The sequence below is a fragment of the Dermacentor andersoni genome, chromosome 5, assembly GCF_023375885.2.
Source record: "Dermacentor andersoni chromosome 5, qqDerAnde1_hic_scaffold, whole genome shotgun sequence".
NCBI classification, from domain to species: domain Eukaryota; kingdom Metazoa; phylum Arthropoda; class Arachnida; order Ixodida; family Ixodidae; genus Dermacentor; species Dermacentor andersoni.
The window spans coordinates 99,582,106-99,607,115 of NC_092818.1; the positions used below are offsets into that span (position 1 = coordinate 99,582,106).

Consider the following 25,010-nt stretch of genomic DNA (forward strand, 5'->3'; position numbering starts at 1 on the left):
ATATCTCCTCACCTTTCGATAGATAACTTATTTTTACAGTCCTTCTAATTAGGTTGCGGTGTGCCTGCACAAAACATTCAAACAACGAGGACGTACTTCACTGTGGCCGTCATCGGGTTGGATGAGTTCACTCCCTTGGGGGGATAACAATTGAACAGCGACGACCTTGTCAGCACAATGAGAGCGGGGCGTCCCAGCTCTACATTGCGAAGCTACAATGAAATGATTAAGCGGTAGCTTCAGCAACGGCAGCAACGCTTCCCCAGCAAGCGGTGTTTCGACGTTTGTTCAAATAAGCATGGAAAATATTGTCACGTGCTTCGTTTCCCTAATGTTGCTCATGCCTCGAAAAACGTGAGTTTTTTCTACTTGTTGCTTGTTTGTTCTGCTATCTCTTATACACAGGTTTGACCGGATAGGTAGGATTGCGGAGTTCAAAATGCACTGCGACTATTCAATGTCTGAGCGTACTGCAACTAATGGAAGCCCGTTGGACTGTATCGGTACTGGGAACATTGCCAGAAAGTCGATAAATTTAGAGTGCTTCTTATGGTTGCCTAACGACAACTTTGCCTTTTAGGAGTTTTAATGATATTTTTGATAACTTTGTTAGTTTCATAAGTAGCCAGTAAACTTCCCTGGTGAAATTCCTCATCGGGCGTTGGCAAAGTTCAATATCTAGCCTTCTATTATCACAAGCGGTATATACAGGGTGTCGCAGCTAACTTTAACCAGAGTTTAAAAATATGCGATGTCACGTGGCTGTACAGAACCAAGGTAATATCGTTTGCCGTCACTTGGAGACACTATATTTTTTCATACCGCCTAATTAGATAATTACTCTTAATTAATCAATTTCTCAATTATCTTAATTAGATGAAACGTGCCAATAAGAAAATTTTAGAGCGACATGAAACGCTCCCGATACAGCTTTCTGTTGCTCAATACGTGCTGCATAAAGGTCTTTTTCCGAGCGTGAAAGAAGCCCGCAAATGCAAGCAATGTGCCTCGAGCGGCCATTCGCACGGCAATGTTGCGTGAATTTGCGGGCTTCCTTCACACTTTTATGTAGCACGTATTGAGCAACAAAACGCTGTGTCAGGGGTTTTTCATGTCGTTCTACAGTTTTCTCATATACACTTCTAATCTAATTATAATATTTGATAAGTTGATTAATTAAGTACGACTAATTATCTAATTAGACGGAATGAAAAAAATAATCTGAGTATCTATCAGCCATGGCAAACTATTACCCTAGCTCTGTCCATCTAATGATTCCAGGACTACAGAAGAAGACAGATCTACCGGCCCCTGCTCTAAAACAGTTGAGCTTACTTCTTTTGCATGAAAAGTACAGCAACCACGTGCACATCTATACCGATGGATCGACTACGTCGTGCAGTTCTGGTGGTGCCGTGGTTATACCAACGCGAGGAATGACACTGCGCTTCAAGACATCGCATGTCACGACGTCAACGGCGGCAGAACTAACGGCCCTGCGTCGAGCACTGGAATTCATTGATTCTGAAAGACCTCGAAAATGGGCTGTGTTCTGTGATTCAAAACCGGCATTACAGTGCACGCAGTCAGTTCTCCGACACGGATGCCATGACCAATTGACATACGAAATCGCGAAACTTTACCATCATGTTCAACAAAAAGGTCACGAGGTCGTTTTTCAATGGGTACCTGGCCATTGTGAAATCAGTGGCAATGATTCCGCCGATAACGCTGCTCGCACAGCACATCAAGAAGAGCCACAGCGTTCCAATTCCGCTTTCGAGGACAGACGCCGCAAGGCAGCTTCGACACCTGGCACGCAGTCTCACACTGACCGAGTGGAACTCGCCAAACTTACGACTTACACGACTGCACCGACTAAGCCCTTCCCTGCAACTCCGATCTCCACTCGGACTTCCTCGACGTGAAGCTACGCTTCTCTGTCGCCTTTGTTTAGGAGTTGCCTTCACAAAGGCATACCCTACATTAATTGGAGTGACTGACAGTGGAGCATGCGAGGTCTGTGGCACGGAAGAAAACATCGACCACCTGCTGTGCCACTGTCCACGATACACCCCTGAGAGACAAGAACTTGCCAAAGCTTTTCAAAAACTGGACAATCGGCCGCTTTCTGTACAGGTGCTGCTGGAACACCGCCCCCATCGCCCGTCGGCCCATAAAGCGGTGAAGGCACTTTTGTGCTTCTTAAGGACGACGGGCTTGTGCGACCATCTGTGACTATTAATGCAATTTCTGTAAGGCTACACACGTCAGCGAACTCACCTTCTTTCCTTCCCTCATCTCTCTCCCTGTTATCTTTGTTTTCCCCCTTTCCCATTCCCCCGGTGTAGGGTAACCAACCGGACGTTATTCTGATTAACCTCCCTGCCTTCTACTTATCTCTTTCCCTCCTCCTTCCGTGACATTTGCATATTTTGAATATTTGGCTCAACTTATGTGCGAGGCACTCTATATGCGCCTCCATTTGTCTTTAGTCCTAAGACTTACCGGAGACAGAAAAAAAAAGAAGAAAACCTGGAAGATGCTTTAGCTTCGCCTTTAAGATTGGAACGCGATAGCATTCGACGATAACTGACTGCTGCGCACGCTTCCCGACTGCGTACTGCCGCTTATGCAACCGTAACGTTTACCGAAAGACGATAGCGGCGAACGCCGTGCACGAAGGCGACCTTTCTGTTAGAAATGCGGCCTCTTGCGTGGGTCGATGCCGGAGGTAATGCTCAGCAGCGTAAAAATAAAAGCCCCCATCATTTTCAGGTTTCTGTTATTGTGTGGCAGTTTTAATACTTAAGTCTGAGAAGGTGTAACATAAAAAGCATGCGCTGTTGGTGTTTTCTTTCATGACATTTCTTTGTGGGCTGTTCTCAAAATTTCGAAGAATAAGTTTGTCAAGAATGTAAGACAACGTATGCGTAACTTTAGTGATAGAATGGTGTGGCAATATAACCCGCATATACCGCATGTCAAGTAGCAAAGCGTGGCAAATACACATACCGAAATATATACGTGAATTTTCGCTCATGGACAACTCTGCCGACACCGACACCAGATTTTCTGCGACACAGAGGTCTTACCGCTATCGTTTTAATCGATACAAACTTTAATGATATGTTGTAGGTGTTGGCTGGGCGGTTCTCCTTGCCATGCTACTCCAGGTGCTGGGCGATAATTATGGTATACACAGTGATTGCGTGAACATAGAAATAGCACATGGAGTCATAGATACACATGTGCTCAACGTGGACATTCACAAGGTTTTGTTAAGGCCTGCGGTTCAAAGAAACACTAGTAGCGTTTCGTATGGCTTATTAGGGAGCCGTCTGGGTACACGAACGCTTCTTCTTTAGGCGCAGCAGAGCCTTGAGATATGATGCCGTTACAGAAGAAAAAAAAAGCATTCTGGGATATTACGTGCCAAAAACGCATTTTATTGTGACGCACGCCATAGTGGTATACTCCGGATTAATTTTAACCGACTGGGGTTGCGCGAAATGTTACTGGGTTAGCGAAATGTTAACCACACGAGCGAAAAACGCTCGTGTGGTTAACATTTTGCTCTCATTGAACTGCAGCCACTCCAGCAGGGAATAGAAGCCGTGACTTCGTGCTTGAAAGTGCAACGTCGTAGTCACTGCAGCGGGTACGTTTTAGAATATAGGCGGTTAATTTTTCATTTCACGTTCTTATTGTTGACTCACCACCGCAGTAGGTAACGTAAATCTATAGTTTTAAAAATATTAAAGATGTCTAGGAACAATTGAAACAATTCAAACATTAAGAAAACCAAGGTTTTGAGAAAGCCATCATCATCAGTTAGCAATTTTTCGCTAAAATGGTGCATTTTGCACCACCACCTGCCCACGTGGTCCAAAAATGAAATTACAAACGCTGGACCGCGTAAATATGATCCTAACTGCAACATTTCTCAATATTGAACAAACTCAGAGGCACTAAGGGGCGCAGCTTCATTTTTCGCATTTGGTTTTGGTTCTTTCGGCTTCGCGTACTCTCCCTGGGAGTTAACAAGGGAGCAAGAGGCCAAATGAGTGCAACATCAAGAGTCTCGGTGAAGTCCGATTGAATGCTTTGTGTTTGCCAAAAATGATGTCCTATCAACGCAGGCGTGACTGCTGCTCTATGACTCGAGTCTGCTGTACAACTGTTTAGATTCTCCTGGAGCATCTGGGCCACTGTACCCTACACATTAGGATTTTATTTTTATTGCGATAACAATTATATGCACACTCCAGGTGCATTTCTGCCGTCATCGTCGCCGTCGCCGTGACGTTCCGTATGAGTGAAAGCGTGTGAGGGTGAGCCGGCGAACGCGGTTCAATCTCGCGTGCGCGAGCGAGTAACGCGGCCCGGATGCGTGCCCTCTCCTGTGACGCGCGGGGCAGGGGGGTGAGGTGAGGGACGAGGGACGTCCTTCTCCGGCGGCTGCTACGGTGCCTCGATGTCCTCCTCACCCGCCGCTCTGTACAGAGTGGAGACAACCGCCGCCTCTACTACGGCGTTGGCCACGCTAATCGTGGACGCCGTAGTAGACGCCTTTAGCGGACGCCGTAGGAACGCGTTGCCGTCGCTCGCGTGTCTTGAAAGTGGTCTGCGACGTGGCCAAAGTGCGCGCCCACATGGGCCTCATCTTAAAAGCGATCTGCGATGTTTGCAGAGTGCGTGTAATTCCGGCAGCTTCGTGTGCGCTGTGCTTTCGACGTTTCGTAGGCGTTGAAGCGACAGATGCACAGAGGTCAATTGACTCGCGACTGCTGCCGCGATACCTAACTCCGGCGCTTTCACAGACAGTTTCCACTGTCATAGAGCTATGTGTGTTCATGTTTACCTGTGCGCGCATGACGCCGTGCTGGCTAATTTAGTTAAAACACGTTGTCGGGCTAGTTGGTTTGAATCCATAATGGAATGTGTAAACGCGACTGAACAAGGACGTAGAAAGAAGCAGGCACACAAAGGCAGCGCTGTCTCCGTGTGTCTGTTTCTTTCTACGTTCTCGTTGAGTCACGCTTACGTATTCTATCATTGTTAATTTAGTTAGTAAGCGAATGTTTACAAGTTTATAGGGCCGATAAAACTATTGTCGTTACTTCGTACTGCTGTCTATTTGCTATGGCAATCGGTGCTTCGCCTTTCCGGCCGAACTGCGAATTAAAAGAAATATGGTTTTAGCCGGAGGTTCGGTTTGTGGTTGAAATTGTTTCCCACAGTGCAGTGAAGTACCGCTTCTTAAAGCAGCAACCTTTGACACTCAGACGCACGAGACGACTTGAATGACAACGATGAACGATGTTGTTTGCAAAGAAGCCTTTACGAAAACATTACTAGGTTTTATTGTCAACATCACCCTCTGTTAAGAATTTACGGGCATGTCAAAACTACGACAAAGTGCAGATACACTCCCAGTAGGAAGAAGGGATGGGTGGTCCGGATACGGTTGTGTTGCGTGGGTTAGAAAAGCTAGAATTGAAGTCATGCAGGTCCTGGATCGAAAAATACAACTTAAGAGAATGAACAGGGCATAAAGAAGAAAGACATAAGATACAACAGAATATGGCAGGGTCCCAATCTAAACTGTCGCGTTCTTCTTTTTTCTTGATTATGTAATAAAAATTCTGTTCTAAATAAAAGAAAATGGAGAATTAATACTCAGCTGCACAGGAAGCTAGGAAATTGCAAGGTAATCAGATTCAAATAAATTACGGACAAACACGATAACCTGCGACAGGACTGCCGCGAAATTGAACCCCGTTGTATTTTTCAACAGGAAGACGAAACCACAGATGTAGAGCATGATGATGGTAAATAAATGTCTTTGTTGAACGTAACTTCCTAGTCTAAGTAGTGTTTATATTGTACCATTCAAGAAATTCACTAAGGAAGTCGTGGCCTTGAAAGTTCCAGCAGTGGCGCAAGGCGATCCACTTTTTTTTTTGAGAATTCAGTTGTCAGCGATAACCGTTATTCTTCCGTTGTAATCGCATCAAACTTCCTCAGACCTGACCTCTCTCACATTTAGTGTAGCTTAAAAACAGAAAAAAAAAAATATTCGTGGTATTTCCGTGCCCATAAAACAGCCACAGAATCTTCTTTGTTAATCCCTTTCGTTAAATGTCATTGCATAGCTTGCTTCAATTGCTTCGCTTTTACTGTAAGCCAAATATGAAGTGTTTGTTGTGAAAGGCTCCAAGCGAAGCATTATCGTATTTAAAAGAAAAAGAAACGGAATTTGAGACTTTGCCGTTATCATGATCGGATAAATTTTAAGACTTTCTTTTCTGTTCTTCCATTCAGTGCCGCTGCACTTCCATACATAACAAGACCAGGCTCAGTTTCTTATGACGCCCTGAACTTTCACCAGCTGCCAGATCTCGACGAATTATTCGATGGATACGACAAACGGGCGTGGCCCACATACGGCACAGGTGAGAGCACAGTTCGTAACTATCTCCTGTTTGGCACATTGTGCAAAATATATACGTTCTAGCACGGCTGGAGCCAAGGAGAACAAAAGTAAGAAAAAAAGAGAAAACAAATTTTCATTCTGTGACAACGGAATGAGCGAATTTACTGGTTTATCGTACGTCTGTGGGGCGTTCAAGGAAACGCGCTGGGTTGTATATGCGTTCGGGGAACGCCAATATCCAATCAACTCTTCCAGCTCTGCATTTGTGAGGATCCTTGTAGAATGTGAACTAGTGCAAATTTGCAAATTTTTATGAGTTAAGTTGGTCAAATAAAAATCTTTTGCCATTCCACTCAGTGAAGGTGGATGACCAGCGAAGTTGTGCAGCACAGGACAAAGAGGGGACACAGAATTTTGAACATAGGTACGAACACATTTATTGTCTTGATCGGTGGTCATCGCGACGAAAGGAACGCACACACACTTACTTTAATACATCCGCGTTCATTTGTGTTATACATTCGGTATGTAGATACGTGTTTTCATTTCGCAATATATTGAAGCAGAGAATTTGAGACCGAAATCACCGCACTGAATGGCAGGGGGCCAGTGCCGTCAGCGCCTTCGCAAAGAGAGGGGCAGTATGAGAACGCTGGCATGATGAGCGGCAATGAAGCCAGCTGTCGAAGACAACGACGACGAACGCGCGAGCAGTGGCACGAGCCGTTGCTGATGATAGTTTTTGCTCACACAGATTTGTTAACGGACACGAAAAATGCGCGGAGACGTAGCATAAACAGCTTCCCTGTGAAAAAAACTACGAAGGCTATACAGACACATTTATATCTGCTTGTAGCAACTGTGTTGCGCAGACACTCTGCCTAAGAAGTTAGCATCATACGAGTGTTACTATTGCGATCCAGATTGGATTATGTAAAGGTTAACGATTCTGGGGAAGCGGATAGTTAAGCAGTTGGGGGTGCTGCGTGTTTGCAATCACGTGGGCGTATGTTGTTGCGTTGCAGTTACGGTGAACAACACGGCAGCAAAACTTTGAATTATGAAACTAACTTCTTTATTGGACGAACCTGTGCACACAAAAGCAAGGGACACTCGAAGCACAATGACAGCGGCAAGCACAGTCGACAATCGTCGAAATCTGATCTGCGGGTCAAGCGCGTCGGCTTTTATACATTTCTTTCTCTATGCATGACTCGTCAAAGGTTCCAGCGTGATCGCTGGTGCCTGCGTGCCTTCCAGAAAGTACTACACAATTCGTGTCGCTCAGACGTTCACATTACACAAGGTTCAGCGACAACAGACAACGGAAAGAACCACTGAGAACATTCAAGAAAATTCCGAGACATGCAGGTGCGTCCGGCGTCGAGCGATAACGTCTAACATTTCTTAGACGCTGAAAAGCGGTCACAGCAGAAAGATAAGTGCACGTATCATTAAGCTTGGTTAAATTAGGAGTCATTCGTCACTTCTCGCGCAAGCGTGACTCAAGTGCTCTTCTAAATACCAGTGCATCGGAACTGAATAATTACTACACATTGCAGGGTGAAACACCACTTATTGAAGAGTAATTATTTATTATAGCAAGTGCTCTTAAAAGCTAAAGAACTACCGGTACTGCACAAACGTAGGCATTTAAATGTGGGCATTTATGCTAGACACCTGGGTGCTCAACAGTCTGGACGCTGTCATAACAACTGCCACGTACAAAGACCAATCGAGGCAGTGCTCGTCGTGTGAAATAATATGTCGTATTGTTTACTAATCGTTGCCCTACCTCTTGTTTTAAGTCTTGTTTAGCGTGTTCAACGGCACAATGAAGCTCTACCCATTGTTTAGATGCCCTGATGACCCCTTTAACACTTCCTAGCAGCGTTGTAATTGCCGCTAACGTATGCAAATGTAAATAAGACTGTATTTGCTTTCCTCTTTAGCTTATTTTTGCGTTTACGCTAAGAGAACAAAAATTTACAGTCGTGGACACAAAATCTTCACCGCCAGACCTGTGGCATGGCGTTGCCATATAGATCACCAGAGCAGAAATGGGCTTCAAAGGGGTTGCTATTGGATTAACTCGAAAGTCTGAGTTGCATCTGGAAAATACGGTAAGTGCACGCCGAGACATATTATTGGCGGCCATATGTTGCTTCGGCATAAGCCGCTAGCGTCCCGTGGTAATGGCTTGGTGAGTCTTGTGTCAGATGCAACTCTGGGGTTTTTTACTTAGTCAACCCAGCCAAAACCCCAATGCAGTGAGCCTAATGAAACAGGATGAGTTGTCACCTTTATATATCAACTCTTATCCGAGATCAAGTATCCATCATGAACACATACGCGCTGGTTTCTTCTAGGGGAGCCCACAAAAGTCGTAGTGGACATGCGTGTCAACACCCTAGGACCGATGAATGCGGAGGACATGGTGAGTCAACAGCAGTTTGGTTGAGCATCAGCGCTCATTTACTCGCTGCACGTCATGGTGTAGTTTCGTTACTTTTGGTGCAAACTGTCCCCCAAGCGTATGCAAGGAGGACGCAAAAAATATGTGGAAATATTAAGCATTGCCACTGTATCAAATTCTATATTACTTTCGTCGTGGCACGTCAAGAATCTGGTCATCGCATTTAGGCTTAATTTGGGGCTGGAATCTAGTCGGCCAGCCAGGTCGTCGATGCGAAGTACTGAGGTGTGGTACCACCTCTTTCTTTCCTCTCTGTCACTGACACCATGCCATTGTAGGATTACGAGATGGACATATTCTTCCGGCAAGCTTGGCGGGACCCGAGGATATCGCTTCGGCGCTTCGGCCACATCGATAACATGACGGTGAACGGCGCCGCTCTGCTTGGACGTATGTGGAAACCCGACTTATACTTCGTGAATGCCAAGGAAGTGCGCACCCACACCGTCACCATGCCCAACCAGCTGCTCAGGCTGTCGCCAGACGGGGACGTGCTCGTCAGCATCAGGTGCGCAGTATAGCTCTCTGAAGCACGCTTATGCTCACATGCCCCTTAACTTGGTGCGTCAGACGTGCGCAGTGTGGGAGACGGAGTAATAGGGATGACGTGTACAGTAGCGTCACACGCCCTCCATCACAATGGTTCGTTAAGAAATCATGAATGTGGAGCATTAAGTTAGGCTATATTAGCAGATTACGCTTCTAGATTGCCAAGACACATACACCGCGAGTGGAACCTCGATAAGCCAGAGAAAGGTACAATAATAGTAGGGCTTTTGCACCCCCCCCTGCTTAATTACTTTAATTCCGGCGTTATACCGACCAAGTACGCGTACCTCGAGCGTCTCGTCTCTTTTAGAGCATTACACCACATAGATACAGCAGTGAGGTAACGATAGACGTTGCCAATGGCGATTCTGCGGCCTGATATTAGCTATAGAGAGTTATTTCAGAAGAGGCCAATGAACAACAAAAATAATTGTATCACTTTCTCAGCTTGCCCGATCACACCGTGAGCGGTTGTGTATCTAAGAGGCCATCGCAGTAAGCGAGGTGGAGTTTACTTCCGCAGACCAAATGAGATGGTTTTGTACGCTGGAACTATGGGCTAGGTCAGTGGGAGTTGCTCTAGTTTGCCTGTATCAAGCAGAATTTGCATTTCCCTAAGCTGTGTGTTCTCTGCCCATATGAAGTTTGTTCACTTTATGTAGCAGATTGTGCTTCGATTTTTTTTCGAGCAAAGAAAACAGTACGAACTTATATTTACTAGAACAAAAGAAGGGGTGCGACGGCCTGTTGTTATTTCCGCATATGGTTTCTCTGATGACCTAAATATTTACAGAGCCTGTTCGTATTGAAGAAAAGGTTTGTCAATAAATAAAGATTAAATTTGATGCTAACTGAACCCGTGGCTCAAGCTGGGAAGTTTGCTAACTTTTGCGGCGTTAAAACGGCGCTAAGGCGTAAAAGTATTTTGATAACTGTGACGTCAAGCTGACTTACCGGCGATGCAAGTTAGGGTGAAATTCAACGAAGGGAAACTTGGCGTTCATGTTATGGACTAGTTCTCAATGTTTCCCAGACAAATGCGCAAAAACAAAGTTTTAAGAAGAATAATTTAGGCCATCGTTCAGACGTCAGCCGCTACCGCCAAAGAAACAGAGTGCGGCGAGCAGATATTTCCCTCTGTCCATTTTACCACCCACTACTACAATAAATTGACGAGTGTCTATTGTTACTGTGCCTTTAAAGTGCGTAAGCAAAATTATTACGCGGGCAGGGGCAAAGTTAACTCCGCTGAATGACCCTCCCACAGTCCGCCCTACGTCAGTGGCGTGATTTGTAAGTTGACCTATAATTAAACACACTGCCCCTATATGCGCTTAGAATGACCGGGAAATTACCTCAGGTACGATATGCATGTTCTGGACACGGCGCGCTATAATTAATGTCGCGATAAGATGTTTCGCTTGAATGACATCCTTATTTCAATGAAAACTATCACTAACATGGTTAACAGTTTGAAACCTGGCGATAATGATATATTTCGTCGGTCTAGCGTATTCACTTCCCTTTTATTTGATTTTGGACATTCTCTTATTTGTAGTTACGTTAGCATGTGTACAAACCAATAAAAGTCCACATTATCAAACAGTAGCGCTGACCCGTAGCCTGAGCCATTTTAGCTTCTGATGATAAAGATCGCTTTTCCCTTATCTTAGTTTTACTTGTTCCCACCTACAGTAAAATTACATACAGCAATATGCTTGAAAAAGAGCAGAAACAGTAAGTAAAAAACGAGTTTCGGTGCGAATTTATTCATTGTCTCTTCGAGAACGGCTTCGAGCGGTTACAAATTTGTGGTGGCTGTGCAGGTTGAGCTTGAGGCTTTCCTGCTTGATGTTTTTCTACTACTTTCCATTCGACAAGCAGAGGTGCTTCGCCCAGCTTCGTCCATGTAAGTCACGCAGCCCTTCCTTTACCTGTATTTTCATGAGCGAGGCTTCGTAAGAAATGCACCAACACCATTATGGTATTATATTTGCCTTTGTTGCAACCCCAACTTTCCTCTTTCGCTACCAGATATCAACACACTGAGCCAAGTAGAGTTCATTTGGCGAGAAGGCCATCCGGTACATCTGGTGGGGCCGATCCACATGCAGGATTTCAACCTCGAAGAGATGTCGCACGAGAACTACACCATCGAACTTGAAAAAGGTGCGTCTTTTGGCAATGCATTAGGTTCCTCTTTTTTTCTTTTTGTAGCTCCTTCTTTTCGGCATTTCAAATCCTGAGAGCCGGGCAATCGACTTCTTCAGTTCCTGTTAACAACCACTTAGATGAAGGCTTCATACTGAGATGCAGAATACACTGTCCTTATATTCCTCTAGACCATACAAAGGGAAGCCTTCAATGTGACATTCGCGATTTGGTCGCTGAACCTGGGGAGTTCCACCCTCTTTCCTTTCCTTACCAGGTGGTAAAACCCAAGTGGTGAGGCTGTACCCGTATGTAAAAACTAAAATTTGTATCACCCCTCATGTAATGCCCCATTGGGATCCTTGAGGTTCAAATAAGTTAAAAAGAGTACTTAACGAGTGAACCAACTAGCTGAAAACTCACTTCCTTTCTCTTTTCTCTGTTCCAGAGTAGCAGAATAGAACGCACCAGCTCAGGTCGACGTCTCTGCCTTTCTTGTAAATAAATTTTCTCTCTCTTTTTTTTGTAGGCCATCACCACATGAGCAACCACTCGAAAGCATAACATCACTCCAATAAGCCACGTCACTGCGTGTCAGCCGTGCCCTTTCATAGTTTCAGCTCTATATTTTTAATTACCAATCGAGACGTTCAGCGCACACTTCTAGTGCACGCTAAACCAGTATTCATGATCAGAATCTCTAATGAATACAGCAGGTATTTTGCAAGTTCTACGGGTATCATGAAGTTCGTGTTCCCATGCATTCTTTCGACGCGCAGCAGCTGAACAACACACATCTTCACTTGTGACATGCCTTCGTAACTGCAGCCCGTATGGGGGCAATTTTCACGGGCGTACTGCCGCAACGAAGAACAACCTGCCATTTTTAGTTTTCAACAAGCATTGCTCTAAACTGCGCATTGCCAGCACGGTAAGCAAACAGGACCTGGTTCTTTGAGAATGGCGTGCTGTGACGGAATACGAACTTGTTGTTGGCCTAGCTGGCATTGGACACTGGCGTGTTGATCATCCGTAGTTGTCTGCATGTGCCAGTGATCATCTGAGCAATAAATTGCGCACCATATTGTGAGATATTATATTTCGGCACTGTCGGTGATTTAGGTGTTGCGCGTCGCTTCTGATACTGCCGAAGCAAGCGCATAACAGAGATACGACATGATTGTAAATAACCATCTGCTGGATTGTGATGGCTTAGATAACCGTTTTCTGTTCTTAAAAGCGTTTTTTTTTCTATTTTGTCCAGGTTCCTTTTCCTGCCTTCAGGTGACCTTCCTACTAGAAAGGCAGCAGGGTTTCCACATGATCCAGACGTACCTGCCCATCTACATACTGGTGTTTGTGTCTTGGCTTTCCGCGTGGATGAGGCCAGACGTTATTCCACCCAGGTTTGTGTGCACAAAAAAAAAAAAAAAAAAAAAACAGGCATCTATAGCATACAGTAGTGACTGCAGCGACTGGAAGCGTCAGGGGTCAAGACATATTGCACAGGTGGTCGCTTAGGAAAGCAAAATTTACAACTATCGATGACACTATAGAAGGTCCGCATATCTGAGTCACTAGCCTCTCGTAAGACTAACAAGAGATGTATCGTCCTTAAATCGTTAGGATTTGCCAAAGACAACGGTATGCAGATGCATGGACTACGGCACTTCTAGGAAAGTCGCTTCGTGCCGGAGCGTTCGCGCCACGTGGCCTTTCTCCCAATTGTTCTGCACTCTTTTGCAAGGGGAGATTTACAATATGCGAAACGTTTCTCCGCTGTCGAGGTAAAATCAAGCCGATATCTATGGTCTCGCCGAGTCCTATTCCTTTGAAGATGATTTATTATCCAAGGATAACACTGAAAAGAATAAAGTCGACGGGGGAGAAAGACAGCTACTATGAACGCATGCTCTTATTACATCGTGCGAGGTCACGTTCTAGTGGCTGTGGCGCGTGGTTTAAATCTAGCATTAGATAAGCTTTCTTTATATTGGCTGCATGCCCTGAGCGGCACATTTTTTTACGTGAACGTACAGTTTGGATGCAACATGTAAGAAAGGCACACCACGTATGGACCGCGGCCCGTACTTCACACGAAATCCCCTATCTCCCTATAGTAGACCCTAGTTTGTAGTCGAGACTGCCTTTCTGCTGCACTAGCGGGCCCCTCGCACTTAAGCATGCTGCGCTAGTTCGCAGCACTCCACCGCCAAGTTTGAGTGCGTGCTATAGCACTCTTCTCCGCTTTTTTTTTTTTTTGCTAAACAATGCACAGGGCCATCATCGGAGTGAACACGCTCCTCACAATGGCCAGCATCTACCTGTCCCTCAGCACACACCTGCCCAACGTGGCCTACAACAAGGCCGTCGACGTCTGGTTGGTCGCGTGTATCCTGCTCATAATAGGAGCCCTGATTGAGTTTGGTATTGCAAACTACCTCTTTCGAAGCAGACTCACTCGTGCCGAGTTCCTGCAGGCACTCAGTGTCTTCAAGGTGAGTTGAGATGTGCTATACAATGGAAATGTCGGCGAATTGGTCACACGCAAAAACCTCATTTCTTTTTCTCGTTTCTTTTTTAGTGGGAAGGGGGGGGGGAGGGGGGAGAACGATGCATGACCACCGTGAAATATGGGAACGAAACATGGTCATTGAGATTGTGGCCACGGTGCTAGCTAAGACAAACGCGCTGTTAACGTTGGTATAGTGGCACGTCTGCCCTCTTTACGGAGGTGTCATACGGTGCAGAAAAGGCCATTGTGCTTTAGGGTTATTATAAATGCATCATTAGGGTTTCCCACAGTGTAGATACATAAATGGTAGCAGTCGCTGCCTGACGCCGCTGATAGCAGTGAGGGACGATGAACAAGAGAGAACGGGCTATTTTTACTCGGACCAGCAGTGTATAGTTTAATTCTGCTGTCTTTAAATTCGAAGTATGGGAGGTACTCAATGACTGGTCTACCTTCAAGTTAAATATAAGTGTTCTAACATAGCACATTGAACTATCCTATACTTCAATCTGCTGCCGTGGGTGCTGAGGAGGTTGGTATGTGCACCTACAGCTCCGCATGCAGGTGTGGCCCAGTGTAGGGACGTATAGAGTGTAACCAATCACGCATCGTCGGGACTAAAGTGCTCTAATCAGTACATTTTTCTAGATTCGGTAGCTAAATCATGAATGAGACGATCTCACTATGCTCATTTAAGCAAGTTAGTAATTCCCTAATAAAATCATAAGTGTTCGATTATAAAGCAACGGCACATGCAAAGAGAGAGAGAGAGAGAGAGGAAAGGGGAAAGGCAGGGAGGTTAACCAGAGAAAAAAGATCCGGTTGGCTACCCTACGCTGGGGAGAGAGGGGAGGGGGAGGTAAAGTGGTAAAAAAGTAGAGATAAGGAAAGGAAGGAGAATAGACACACAATCACAGTCGGTCACTGTCACTGAATACTGTCATCGCACAGCACAGTGACACTTGAAGCACTGTCAACACCTGTTCAGGCTACAGCCGCCTGTCCAATTCTGTCGCCCTCAAGAACCGCAACAGTGCACTCGTCGCCCTCTGCTGCGAAGGCTTATGATGGCGGTAATGATGCAATGTTTTTACAATGGTGTTCGCAATATAAGGAATAAAATGAAGCTCATGCAGTGTGACGAAAGAAGCTTTAAAAAGAAGTGAGGCTTCATCGCAAGCAAAGAAAGAGCAAGATAAAAACACCCATTGATTCTGTCTCCTATCAGAAACAACGCAGTAAATTGATTGAAGTATCATTTGAAATGAAAGAGAATCCTCTCGCGGTATTAGCTGCACAACAGCCAACAATCCGCTAACCTAGATTCCTTTACTACCTAATTTCCAGCAGCGGCCGAGATCCGCCCCTCAATATAGAGGTCTAATAATTTATTCTGTTCATACATGTGCTGCATGGATAAAGTATTATATGTGGATACAGTATTTAAGGCTCAGGCTTGTGTCTTCTTTTTTCTTTATGCAGTGAAATGCTCTTAACACTGTTGTGTTTATTTTCTTTAGCATTTTTGTAGCTCAAAGCTCAAAACACTATGGAGTGGTTAGCAGGAAGAAGAAGGTTTGAAGGGATTCCTAGTGGTAGAACAAGGAATGTCGCTGAAGCGAATGTTTCGACAAGAGGCCTTGTCTTCGTCAGGGCGGCAAGTTCCCTTGTCGAAACGTTGCCTTCAGCGACATTCTTTGTTATACCGCTGGTAATCACTTACCATAGTTCGGTTCCTCAAGTTCCACAAAAAATATAATGTTGTTAGGGGAAACGGAAATGCATTTTACCCATAAAAAGACAGCAGAATGAAGCTCACTGTCGAGAAGTATTACATATCAGGTTTGAATTGAAACATCAATCTAGCCAGATCACCTATGTTATTCTGTGTGTTTCGAACGGGTAGCCTGATCTAAGGCTTCTCAACTGCCGCATATTTTGATATTCAAGCCTGCTTTGCCTTGTCAGGCATTTCTGAAACATTCGTGCCATTTTTTGTTTTGTTTTGTTTTCAATTCCAGAAAGACAAGTTGCCTAGGGATCCAAGTGGTCTTCCCTTGAACCAAAAGAGAGCATTCACCGTGGAGCGTTACTCGCGGGCTATGTTCCCGCTGCTGTTCCTAGCACTGAACATTGTCTATTGGTCTGTGTACCTCAGCAGGCCCCTTGTGGAAGCCGAGACGGTCTGAGTCAATGGAACTCGTAATCGGACGCTAAAGAGAAACACTAAATTAGTTTAGAACAATACAGTATTCTTTATGAGCTATATTTTTGTTAATTCCGTGGTCATGCGCTGTTTATTGCCTCAGAAAATTAAGGTCAGCGTTGCATACTTGAATTTCGCGCCGAAGCTCCCGCGCTGGTAGGCTAGTGTGATGTCACGCACTTCAAAGTATGCGTTTCATATATGAGCCATTGCGGCTATAGGTAACAATTCTTGAAACTTGCGAAGCTTTGTCATTGGTCCTGCCAGGTGACAGTGTGGCTCATCTTAACCAATAAAATTTTAACTAGACCCGAGTAACCGTCAAAATTTGTGACATCGTGGAACGCTGGTGAGGCAACTTCAAGGTGTCGTCATCGCCAGCCTTTGTTCTTGTGTGTTTCCTGGTTTAACCGATTCCCCTATTACGGTAAGAGCGGCTTTTTTTCTACTTTAGAAGAGCACTTTACTGATACAGCTGAAATTATTTTTCTTGTGATGTCACTTATATGGACACTCCAGGCGCATTTCTGCCGTCATCGTCGCCGTCGCCGTGATGTTCCACATAAAATCCAAGGGCGATAACATTGTCGCCGCGCGCCGTGTACAGTATGTGTGAGTGAAAGCACGCGAGAGTGAACCGACAACGGCGACTCAATCTTGCGCGCGCAATGGAGGAAAGCGGGGAGGAAGCGCGCCGTCTTTCGTCGAGCGCGAGACACCGGGGGGGGGAGGAAGAGAGGGAGGGGGGGGCGTTCTATTACGGCGGCTGCTGCGTATGACATGGCCACGCGTGGTCGCGCGGGCCTTGAAAGCGATCTGCGATGAAGACAGTGTGCAGTCGACTACTGATAGCTTCGTGTGCACTGCGTTTTCGCCGCTTAATTCGCGTTGAATCGAGAGGCAGCAAGAAGGTCAGTTCGCTTGCTGCTGCTGCCGCGCTTCCTCACCCCCAGCATTCTTACAGCGGGTTTCCGCGGTGAGCGAGCGAGATGTGTTAATGCTTTTCTATGAGCGCACGACGCCATGCTTGTTAATTTACTTGGGGAATGTTTACAAGTTCATACGGCCGAAAAAACTACTATCCTAACTTCGCGTAGCTCTATGCTAATTCGCTGTCACATTCGACGCTTCGCCTTTCGGGTGAAGCGGCGACGTTGTCTTTCTTTCTTTCTTTCTTTTAACATATACAGAAATTCATCCACGCACAACTTCGCGAGAACATTGGGTGCTTGCATACGCAATTTATTGCAATGGCCGCAATTAACGTACATATTTCAAACTCTGCCTACATTTCAAGTCACCACTGATGTTCACCAAATATATACAAGGTGCCTCATTTATTTCGCCAAGGACACTGAACCGGCCACGAACCTTGTATCTTAGAACGACAGAAAGCTGAGCTAGTTGGTAAGGATTCATTGGTAAGGATACACGAACCTTGTATAACGCATAAATATATAAGGAAATAACAGTTCAGTAATCAGTTGCAGCACTCCTATAATCCGGCAAGACACGTTAAAGATTAGCTACAGATTGCGCGTAAGATCCCCCCATTTCCACCGAATGGAAGCTCTGTGTGAAGTCGAGTTTTTTGGGCACACTGGGGAATATAGCTTAAGATCACCATATAGCGCTCTTAAGCTCTCTCAAAAATTTTTTTTTGAAAGGCTGTATTTGATCGATACATAATGAAAGTCACACGCAGATTTTGTATAGAGTTTCCGCCTGATTTCGCTACATTTGATTTTGATGGTATTTATAATTGTGCTCTGTTGGTAAAACACACTTATGGAGCTACGAAACGAACACAAGCGCGCGTTCAGTATTTAGTTTGGAAGCTTCTAATGAAGATAGGAACGTTAAAGTTTCGCCACACAATTACACTTACCGTGCTCCCATTCCCACTCAATGTGAACTCGGTGCCACGTACTGTTCATTTAGGTATCCGGGAAAGATTGCGGATAACGGCGGTATGACACTCTTAAGCGCTCGAATAAGTAATTTCTGTAATTAACCTACGCAGAATAAAGATTAATGGGGTGTAACCGACAACGTGCTTCCTACTTCAACGAAGTATATGGGGTGATCATGTTTTTTTTTTTTTTTTCCGGTATTTTTAAAAATCGCCTCTGGCAGATAGCATAATTCTTGTCCTTGAGCTATATTATTCGAAGAGGCGTACATTATTAGCACGAGAAATTGAAACCCATATTCCACGAATTAACAATACGTCCCTAATTAATTGCTTAATTCAAAATTTACGACACATATTGCAATGTACGAATTGTAGCCGGTGAGCTTGGAAGACGTGTCCACTTGAAATGCATCCCCTGGATTACAACAGTCTGCAGATAGTTTCCCAAAATGTGGGACAAAATTCATGGACGTTCCAGTTACCAGTTACTTTTGTGCTTCAATGCATAAAAGACAGTTTTGCTAAAAATATAAGTAGAACAGCACTGCACTTTTACGGCGAGTTTGATGGTGCATATCTTCAAACTGGTGTCATTCTAGAAATTCATTCCAAGTCCATACACCTTGCAGACTCACCGGCTACAGTTAGTAAATTACACTTGTGCCGGAATGTAAAAAACTAAAAAGTTAATTAGTGATATAAAAAATAATTTAATATATGTTTCGATTTTTCCTGCAAGTAATGCCCGCCTGTATGAATAGTGCAGCTCAATGACTAGAATTGTGTTATCTGATACAGGCGATTTTAAAAAAATTCGTAAATATTAAAAATGGTCAGCCCGTATAAAGATCATGCCTCGCAAAGTTCACCGAGAAGACCGGGAAAATCAACTACATGCTTCGTATAACACATAATTATTGTGAAAGAACAAGTATTGAGTAATTATTTGAAAACTACATAATTCATCTAAAGACGCCAAACTTTCGGCGCACGCTAACCATATCATGACCCCCATTTTCTCCTAATATGAAAATGTTGCGGTCTTTTGTTTTCACACGGTAGTGAGAAAGCTTTGTAAGGGTTTCTTACAACGTCTCTAGACAGGCAAGTGTGACATCTTCGCAACATTTTGCCCAATCTTAGGCCTTACAAGTCGTGATAAACAACAGTTTGAGTTCGATAAATTATACGTACTATGGCATAGTGAGCTCTCTCAAAACACGATCGTTCTGCTCGGATCGACAAACGTACTGCCGTGCTACGCCTCACTGAACGCCGTGCACGAGGCTAACTTAACTCCGATTACGTGTATATGTAAGTCTGGTTTGTAAGTCTGGCGTGTATATGTAAGTCTGCCGCAACAATGGTCTGGTGGCCCGCGCAGTTCGCTTCGCAAGTGGCCGTCGTCGCGACGGGCATGTATGCGACATTTTGTACGCAGCGATAAGGTTAAGTTGCTGACTGGAAAACTGAATTGCCATGTGGTACGCGCTCCTGTCAGTGGCAGTGCCCAACAACGGGACAAAGTGCTACGCATACGTACGCGTAGCACTCAAATTGTAATTTATATTCGAAGATCCACGCTTTATATAACAATGAACAGGCTTTCTTATCATCCATTACAATGCTGCGTAAAGATGCACGCTTCCTTTTTCAGGGTGACCGATTCAAGAACTCAATGAGTCTTGCACCATTGTATTTCAAAAACCTCTAATATCTCCATGTTTAGCTTATCCGGATGCATATGCCTACGAACACTCGTAAAATAAGGGCAGACAATCACACTCGCACCAGTGAAGGGCAAGATTATCAGGTGTAGATGTTTTGCTGATATTGTTCGTATGCTCTCGGAAGTTATTATCAACCAAACAGTTCGACAGTCCATTGCTGTAAACATAACCCCTAAACCAAGATATGAGCAGCTCTCACATAGCTATCGGCTTATTAACTTTTTTGTTACAAGAAGGTTCAGTAGCTTAAGAAACGAAGGTCGAAGTTAAATTCCCTTTGCCGCATAAAAACAATATGTGAAGAGACCCTTACGCAGCGCTAACGTAGAGCCATCTGCACTTATTGCTTCGAGTCAGAGGGGGTTCAACAAGTGTCGTACCTGTGCGTCCACAATGTGTCTGAGCGAGACATGGTAAGGAAACACAACAACAAATAAAGATGTGAGTTGGCCAGATGGGAAAGCTTGAAGAACATGTTACAGAATAGAGAGCAACGCAAAAATATTAGGCAAAGCTGCACAGAACGAGCTAAAACTAAGAAGTTGAGGTCTATTAAAGAAGAAACAAATGACGAAAAATTCACATCATTCCTAAGCATCACCTTTGCGGATTGTACCAGATATTGCCTAATGCGGACTTTTCAATGTCCCTTAGTGCCAGTTCTCGTTTGCTACCTGGTTTGCATGCGTGCCTTGTACAAGGTACTTTATGTTTTACGCTTTATCTTTTTCAGTAACCCTTGTGTTGATTCTCTTTTTGGAAATGTTTTGGATAGGCAAGTCGTCCACGTTGTCACCATAATCACCTCATCGTGAAGCAGTGTACAATAATAAACGCATTAGGACCGAGAGAATACTGGGACTGATCTAGTCTTGACGTGTGGTCAGCACAGCGACTAAGTGGCCTATAGACAGTGCGATCGTACATCTCTCACTAGTCATTCCAAGCATCGAATGTGCTGACAGAATCAAAATCCCAGATAGGATGTAGCCTGGAACAAAAGAAAGCTAAGTCCACTACCGGCTTAGACATGTGATGTAAATTGATAGCTTGAAATACGAGAATATTGCGTTATCAAAACTTCGTATACTTTCAGACCTTTTCTCCTGACAGGAGTTGGCTACCCCGACGTAGCGATTCCTAAGTCTATATAGAGATTTCCAAGCACAATTACATTCTTAACAGGTACTGTGCCCGCGCCTTGGAATCGGTATGGCGGTGCTCCGTGATGCTGGAGGAACTTGCGAAAAAAGAACGCCAGAGTGTGAGCGAGGACACTGCCATTGTTCAAGGCGCGCTCAAGCAGATGGAAAGCATGTACGACTTCAAGCGACTAGCCAGTGTCGTGAAGGAGCGAGTCGTGTGTCGCGAGTGCGAAGATGGTCATACGCAGCTTGACAGCCTCAACGAGTACTGCTGGTATCGACTGAGACTCTACCTGACGCTTGACGACGTCAAGGAAATCAACCACTTAATGCCATTGAACGCCTAACTTTGGCGAGTGCTTTCACGACTTGTACCGCACGTATCGAAAACGTTCGTCTCAACTACGTGCATACGTCGCCGCGGCAGATAATAGCTAAATGGAATACTGAGATGGAACGTGTTGTTTTGATTAACAAGAATACGTAATAAGTTTGCACTGTCCTTGCTGATCACATTGCAAGCGTTGCTGTCAAACGGTGCACTGCGCAATGAACGGGAAAATATGGACTTAACCGCCATGGGACCTTCATCGCGTATATCGAGCACTACACGTGTCTATCACTAAATCCGTACTTTGACAAAGCAGTTGCACTTAAATAATCATTTCTTCCGCGCACGAGTAATGGGAATTGTTCTAGTGCACGATATACGAAACATGTCTCATGGCATTTATTTTACTACTTCAAACATTTCAGGAGCGTTTGTTAATGTGTTTATTTTTGTATTTTTCTGTTTTCTCTCCTTGGACATCGAGTCCGTGGTATTTACTTAAACAATAACAACAAATTACCAAGACCACAACAACAACAACGAGGCGGCGGCGACGACGACGATGATGACGACGACGACAACATCAAAGAAACCTACATGTTCGCACATGGCATACTGAGGCAGTATGTGTGTGTCTGAATGAAGGGGCTCAGTTGCTTTTCTTGGCATCATTCCTTCTCGATATGTGAAGGTGATGGCATCAACGACTTTCTTCAAGAGTTGCCTCAGGGTCTGCTCTCGGTTCCATCTCCCACAACGTAGAATCCAGGCCAGACTCGTACGACGTACGAGAGGAGCCAGTTATGGTGAGCAACGTACACCCATGCTCGGAGGCCGTCCGAATTACTGGAGGAGATCGGCGGTGCGAGGAAGCTGTCTTCTACTTATGTCACCAGTTCCAAGGAAGACTAAGGTTAGGTGCGTCGCGTGGACAGGTTCTTCTGCGCCACGCCACATCGGACACAACGAGCTCCTCGGCCTCTCGAGGAGCTCGACACCATATTTTTTTCAGAAACTTAGGACTGAGCGCGTCCTCATATCGAGGGCGCCATAGCATCAAGGCGAATATATTTTGCACATTCCTAATTACAGAAGAAAAAAGGATGGATAGGCAAAAAAAAATGTGTCAAGCAGTAGGGAATTTCTAAAAGTCCACTGCAGAGGTGCACACGCACTTTTGCCATCACTTGAAAGGGTGAGAAAGTGCACGCCACGGAGCATGCCGGGCCTTGGTGGCCTGCGGAGGTCTTTTAGCGCTCTTCTAGAAACGACACAGCGTGCTTTGTCTCTCTGCGTGCTTTTTTTTTTAGTTCGCGGCCGCTTCTCTTCTCGTGATGGTTGCGATGTTTTTGATGGTCATGTAATTTCTCGTGTTCTGCCCTCCCGCAGCCCACAGAGGGGTCAATGGTTTCTCGATTTCAGTGCCATGCAGCGTACACTCAAATCACGGTTAAGTTACTCGCGTCAGAAAATTTGCAGAGCCAGGCAAGTACGAGCCGCAAAAGCACATGTGCTTCTCTCCTTGCTGCCGTGTAGCTGGCCGTATTGCCCGCATAACTGCACTGCCATTTTTCTGATCTCTTAAAATTCCCTTTCTTTCCGTGCCTGTAATAAACCAAGTCGCGAAGTGCGCTCACATTCAAAGCAAATGAAAGAGCAATATTCGATCATTTTCATAATAATGAACTGAAAGTTTAACAGCGTAAGGACGTTTCCGCCAGTCTAAAAAGAGATATGGCCGTCTTCATGTAATGCCCATCACCGTCGGCGCATTTCTTGTTAACTTGCTAGCGCTGCAGTCACTTAATGAGTCTTCAGTATTGGTCATGCTGCCGTTGTCATCGTGCCGTAATGATTTCCATCGTCGTCGCACCGGCGTTGTGGGTGCCCTCATTCTCTCATGCCGTCTACGGAACATGTAGACGATAATTTCTGCCCGCATCATCAAGCACCTTTAACTACGTTAACGGCATGCTTCGTAAGTATTGCTGGTGTGCCCATCTGACTTCTGCTGGTGCGCAAAACCTCTTCGTTTACTTTGGCAGTGCCTTCCTCACCTTCTGCTGCGATGGTTTATAACCTCCGCATTCCAATGTCGGTTGCTCTGATAATGGTATGTGCACTGCAGAGAGGAAAGTGACACGGATCGTGTTGAAGGGTCTCCTCGCGACTACAGTCGTCACACGTTGCGGTGTCGGCCATTCCAACGCGAAAAGCAGAACTGTTGCAGTTTTGCTTTTCCTTCAACACGCTGTTTGTGACTTCACGTTTCTCTGAGGCACTTCAACGCGCTTTGTGTGATAGCGCTGGCCTCGAGTTACTGCACTTGACAGGAATAAAGCAACCGCTATCCAGCTCTATAACATTTAAAGCGAATTTTGAGAACACGGAGAAGGCTAAAAGCGAGTTAAAGACACTCAGAACGTTCAGTTTCTTATCTTGTAAAAAAAAAAAAAAAGTACTTTCTCTAGGTGTCGCGTGGAGAGAGACTGATTGTTCCACGGTTTTCTACCCGCGAATTCAGTCACCGCTGTGTTCCCGCAGGCCCCAAAAACACCACCTAAGATATCGCAGGGACGTCGACGTACCACTCCCGAAGAGGCGAAGCGAGGCTCCGGAGCGGTCCTCTTGCCGAGCAGATCGAACAACGCGTGAGTCGGTGAAGAGACATGAAAAGGGGAAACGTTTGTTCCTCCCGGAAAACGTGTGATGTGATAACTCTATTTGGAATCCGATGATTGGGAGGCCTGAGCCTGGGGCCGCCTAGATGGCCACTGGGAGGTGCTGCTCCCGTGCGGCTTCCTTGGGTCGCTGGACGGCCCAAAGTTGGTCTTGGAGTTCTGAGCTGAGCAGCATGGCCGACCACCACGCCCGTAGATTTTCTGGGGAGACTGCCATTTTATTTTGGTATGTTTCACATCCCCACAACATGTGTTGAAAGGTGGCTCTAACAGACTTGCATAGCTTGCACATATCGCTCTCGTATATATCGGGGTAGAAAGTTTTTAGTTGCACGGGACACCTCCCCCCCTCCAAACAAACAAACAAAAAAATATTGCCTCACTTCAGTCAACTTGTTAAAGTCAAATATTTATTTTATTTTATTTTAGTACAGTAATGGCCCATTTGGACATCACATTGCGTTGGATGAAAAAAAGTCAAGCCTAAGTACAATCTATACAATATAAATAACGTAGAAAGACGTTAGACACAGTAAAACAAAGGGGTCTAGAATTTTAATAGAGAGAAAATAAGAAAAGAACGTTAGAAGAAAAAAATAATACAGATTTTCTACAATAGCTGGTACCACGACAACAATGAAAGCGTAGTTCACGTCACAACCGCGATGGTGACGACTCCACATCTGAACACTTGTTTAAAAATACACACGAAGGAAATAGATAAAAGCTGCGAAAAATGCATATCAAATAACAGACTTATACAGTGAACATTATACAGTGGTAAGCACGCGACAACAGTGTTTAACTGTAAAGATAAATATTCAAGTGTACGTAGGGTTGCGACATATTACTACACTCTAAGAAGTTCAGAA

General features: G+C 45.0%; 1 protein-coding gene across 1 annotated transcript in view; it reads left to right on the plus strand.

Moving 5' to 3' along the window:
- The window catches only part of LOC126532410 (glycine receptor subunit alpha-2-like), a 309,519-nt gene extending 292,869 nt beyond the window's left edge, over positions 1–16,650 (plus strand). Inside the window, exons 2-9 of the mRNA XM_050180117.3 lie at positions 6,328–6,458; positions 8,809–8,876; positions 9,194–9,423; positions 11,291–11,373; positions 11,499–11,633; positions 12,880–13,021; positions 13,894–14,113; positions 16,152–16,650. Of these exons, the coding sequence (XP_050036074.2) occupies positions 6,328–6,458; positions 8,809–8,876; positions 9,194–9,423; positions 11,291–11,373; positions 11,499–11,633; positions 12,880–13,021; positions 13,894–14,113; positions 16,152–16,319 (1,177 nt within the window). The 3' untranslated portion in view covers positions 16,320–16,650. The remainder of the gene's footprint in view (positions 1–6,327; positions 6,459–8,808; positions 8,877–9,193; positions 9,424–11,290; positions 11,374–11,498; positions 11,634–12,879; positions 13,022–13,893; positions 14,114–16,151) is intronic.
- Positions 16,651–25,010: the final 8,360 nt, after the last annotated feature.